Below are 4,793 nucleotides of genomic sequence, written 5' to 3' on the forward strand. Positions count from 1 at the left end.
TCCCACATGGCAGCTGACATTTTACCGAGCGTCACCACCCTCGAAAAAGAGCGGCAACACTGTAGTAGTAAAGTGCTCAACGACTCCTTTTCCGAGAGCCACGCTCGAAAAAGGGGTGGCACAACAGCAGTGACAGTTCTCAGGCGACCCCTTTTCCGAGAGCTACTCTCGGTAGGCTGCCTTTTTCCGAGTGGTGCTCTCGAAAATGTTTCCCATTCCTTTTGTTGTTAAACTCTTTCTTTTCTGATCCCTGCAAATGAAAACAACTACAGTGCAAATTGTAGTAGTCCACATATATAGGCATAATTTGATCATATATAGGCAAAACTTGAAGTATTCCACATATATAGGCATAAATCTGAAGCACATATATAAAAAATGTTGTCATATATAGACAAATGAAGTAGTCCACATATATTGGCATAATTTGAAGTAGTACACATATATAAACAAATGTTTCATACTAGTACACATCACACAAGTTCGTAAATTCATACATATTGTTAACTTATGGAAATTCACTACTTGTAAAACACGTGCACGTCACATAGAAGTCCACATGTTCGGGTTTAGATTCCGGGAGGAGGAGGAGGGTCATCACTTCCACTGCTTCGAGATTGTATCAGAACCTATAAGAGTTTGGCGGCCATCTGCCCAGCTGCCTAGTAAGAATGGGCCAAAAAGCACCAGAAGGCATGGTGCGATGGTCAACCAGTGGAGACGCGGGACCATTACTGCATATAAACTAGCTGAACAAGCCACGTAAGCAAACCACATGAGCTTCTTAGTAAATGATATGTCCTGGATCGTGCATATCAAGGCGACAGCAAACGAGGAGCACGCCGCTAAGGCGTCTGAGATCAGGAATGCCTGATATGCAATCTTCCTAGACATCATGGCAAGTCCCTCGCTTCCAGCATTACCTTTGTATCTTACAGGCAGAATGAAAGCAGTGGGCAAGGTGACTTTGCTACCCCGCTTGATTCATTAATTGCTCCTTGCTTGACATCACCATGAATATTTTGAAGACACATGGTATTTTGGGGACGGCCTTTCAACTTAAGCATCCATACGTTATTCTGCATTAACTCAAAAAAGGAACAAACAGAGTTCTTAGTATTAATAATAGTAGTAGTAGTAGTAATAATAATAATAATAATAATAATAATAATAATAATAATAATAATAATAATAATAATAATAATAATAATAAGAAGAAGAAGAAGAAGAAGAAGAAGATGATGATGATGAATTTATGACAATGCCACTAGTTTCGTCTCCAACTATGACCATGCCACTAGTTTTGGTTACTTAAGACAATGCCACTAAAATGTTAGTTCCGCTTATGTTTTTGCCACCACCAGATATTACCATGAGTCGTGAGATAAACATAGTGTAAGGAGATATGGCTTCAAGGTGTATAGACTAGTTGACCCATCTTCTATCCCAAGGTCTGACCCCTCAGCTCGTTCTCTTCCCCAACATCCCTTCCTAAAATGCCTAGCACGTGCACGTGCTGAGGAGATGGTCAGCAGCACCAGGGCGGGGCAGTGCCAAGTTAGAGTTGGCAGCACCAGGACAGGGCAGCGCCGGGCCTGGGACAGGCTCTCCAGCCTCTTCTTCGCCAGATGAACAACAAAGCAGCGCTGCACTTTCTCTCTGACTCCTCTCCGACCGGGATATGAGGCTTGGTCACATTCTCTGTCTATGAATCCTCACTTTATGCTGTAATTTTGTGCAAATCCTCTTACAATTAGTGCAAATTCTATGATTCATGTGTTGCTTGTAGAATGGCCACTGAATGGTCTTTTGTTCTAGATATTAATATTAGACATGGTTATTATTCTGCTAAACATGTGCATGTTGGACGGCCTGAAGTATGGATTGTATTTTGCAACTCTTGCTAATTGCCGAGAAAGGATGTATAAGAATTGATTTTATTTAGCTCGTGTTAGCAAAATTTGATAGATCGTCGAGTGAATTTGCATTATGGGGGCCCCTATCTTTATATGTATTTTGGCTGGGATTATTTGTGGCAGATGAATGAATCAGATGAATTATGACCAAAATAAAGGTCGTATTCCTTTGTGTCTATGCTTGTAGCCAGTAGCCATATCAAAAAATTATTTACAAGATAGCACATAGCAATGGTTTCTTGTTTCAACCAGTGCACACAGCAGTTACAGCAGCAGAACATCAGGTTGGTGCTAAATAATGACATGCACAAGCCAATTCTTCTCCACTACAGCTTCAAGGGTACTTACAACTTCTAACCTCTTTTAGTCCAGTAATACTAGTTTGACCTCCAGGTAACACTTGGAAATGGCAAAATCATAAACAGGACTAGTGTTTCAATGTCATTTTTTTCTTCATAAATAGCCAAAAGGTACATAGACCCGTACACCCATAGAGCTATTTCTATCCTAAATAATTTGGCAACCACAGATCTAAAGGGGCAAGGGAAGATCTAAGAAAAAACTGCTTTTGTAATGAGAATTTGTAATTGTGTCAGCTGAGACCAATGCTTACATGACCGATGCTCACAGCCCAACTAGCAAACCTAAGTCACAAACATGGTATAACAGAGGGGGGGTGTTCCTCCTTGGCGCATATTTGAGTTTTACCATGGTGACACATATTTAACCGGAGTGTAAACTCAGATGTGCATGTTAAAGGGAAATTATGCATTCCTGTGGTGCCTCTAATTAGTATACTCCTACCATTTGTACATGCGGGCATGTGGCTGTGTGTTTAGTGGCATAAGTGCAATCTGCATGGGTTGATTGTGTGCCCACCTTCTTTCCTAAAAAAAAATGAATCCACCTTGTACTCCTAAATACCATACAAATCAGTAAATTTAGAAGAGATTTTTTTTAATGTAAAGTGTCCCATGTATGTAGTTCAACAGATGGTTCTGTATATTTGAGTAACTGCTACCTGCTAAACGAAAACAAAAATCAAACCATGGGATTAAATCTTTTAAAAAGGGGTGCCTAGCAACTGTTTATCTAAGCTAAATACCAGACCACATATTTTTGTGCTGCATCAGCTAAAAACAGTTTATATACTATGATGAATCATGGATGATCATGTGATCAGTTAATTGCGTTGCATAAATATTAAACAGAGAGCAGGTTACAGTAAAATAATTATTTTGCTGCTGTATTAGAAACATACATACCCAGTTTATGCTTTTGGCGCAATACGTATTGATCCACAGTTCCCAAGCTGTTGGTTTAGCACTGTTGTCAAGTACTGCTCTGTCTATATCCTCATGAGACAGTAAGGCAGCAATTATTTTAGGATAGCACCCCTGGACTGCGTAATGTAACGCAGTTTTTCTGTTGCTGTCTTGCATGTTAACAAGCTTTTGAAGATATGGTGTGCTCAGGATAAATTTAACGAACTCGATATGATTGTTCAATACAGCTATATGAAGGCATGTCCGAGTCTCACCACCTATTTCACGATAAGGAGCATCAGGGCAATGTCTGAGAATTTCTTGAGCAACATTAACCTGACCTCCAGCTGCGGCACAATTAAGCAGAGGAAAGATGTTCTTGTGCATTTCATACCCTAAGGAAAAATCATGTCGCAGCAATTCTCGCACCACGCGCATCTTGCCATAACGTACCGCCATTCTTATTGGAGTAACCAAATCCGTGTTACCTTCTCTGGCAAGTTCAGGGCGTGTCTCCATAATTTGTCTAGCAATAACTGAAAACAGATTAAGACGAATGATTGTTAGTAAACAACCAAGGGATCATGAAGGAGAGATCACTTATCCTTTTTATCTTTTTTTTTCAGAAGAGGAATGATACAGTCAGTCATATAAGAACAATATTCCAAAGTGTGTTTGCTGTAAAAATGCTACTCTATACTATTGTGTAATCTGAACTCCATATACATATAAAGATCTCACCTGGATTATCATTTCTGACAGCACCATGTAGAGCATTCAAGCCAAACTCTCCTCCATGAGCAGAATCAGTAATTCTGACTAGTTTCTCGACCACATCACAAAAATCTCTCATGACAGCGAGAAACAAGGGTGACTCTTTAAATTTGTTCACATCTCGTGACAGAGCAGGCTCTGCTGCTATCAACTCGAGGGCAAGTTCCTTATGGCCACTGTGAATGGCATGGTGCAGTGCATTACAACCAGTCTTGTCTTGCTGCAAGATTACCTGTCTCAATCCTAGTCGATGGCAGCGTCCAACTAAAAAAGAAGCCACGAAGGCATGACCATGTGTAACGGCGGTTACAAGCGGTGTCTCCCCTTGAAGATTCAACTTTGAGAGGAAAGACTCAAAGTTAGCATTTAAAAGGAGAGACTCCTCTATTTCCAGCACATCCTCGCAGAATTCCTTGTGACCATGCATAGAGGATATGTGGAGGCAGCTGTTTCCTTGTGGAGTGGTTCCAAGTATAATGCTTGGATTCCGTGATACTAATTCCTTGACTCGCCTGGGATCACCCGATGTGGCTGCCTCCAGGAGTCGTCTGTCCATCTGTGGCTGTGTGCCTGCTGATGAATAATCTGTTGCTGAAGTGTTGGTTGCCATCTATTTGTTGGGTTTACTGCCGATAAACAAAAAACAGTGGTTACTTACATACTACTCCCTCCGTTCTAAATTACTTGTCGAAGGAATTGATGTATCTAGACCTATTTTAATTCTAGATACAACCATTTTTGCGACAACTAATTCCGAACGGAGGGAGTACTTGACAGGCTTTGCTTTTGTTATGTGATGAAGGAAAGGATAATGTTTAATCTCAATGAAAAAAAAACA

General features: G+C 40.5%; 1 protein-coding gene across 2 annotated transcripts in view; it reads right to left on the bottom strand.

The window, feature by feature from the left end:
• Positions 1–368: 368 nt before the first annotated feature.
• The window catches only part of LOC119278884 (ankyrin repeat-containing protein ITN1-like), a 5,279-nt gene continuing 854 nt past the window's right edge, over positions 369–4,793 (bottom strand). The window contains exons 2-4 of one of the 2 annotated variants that reach the window (XM_037560236.1): positions 3,923–4,581; positions 3,182–3,717; positions 369–1,031 (exon numbers count right to left, since the gene is read on the bottom strand). In XM_037560236.1, coding sequence (XP_037416133.1) covers positions 933–1,031; positions 3,182–3,717; positions 3,923–4,565 — 1,278 coding nt within the window. In that variant the 5' untranslated portion in view covers positions 4,566–4,581 and the 3' untranslated portion in view covers positions 369–932. Of the gene's footprint in view, positions 1,080–3,181; positions 3,718–3,922; positions 4,582–4,793 lie in introns of both variants that reach the window. The other variant, XM_037560235.1, reaches the window with a different exon arrangement.

Source organism: Triticum dicoccoides, chromosome 3B (assembly GCF_002162155.2).
Source record: "Triticum dicoccoides isolate Atlit2015 ecotype Zavitan chromosome 3B, WEW_v2.0, whole genome shotgun sequence".
NCBI classification, from domain to species: Eukaryota; Viridiplantae; Streptophyta; class Magnoliopsida; order Poales; family Poaceae; genus Triticum; species Triticum dicoccoides.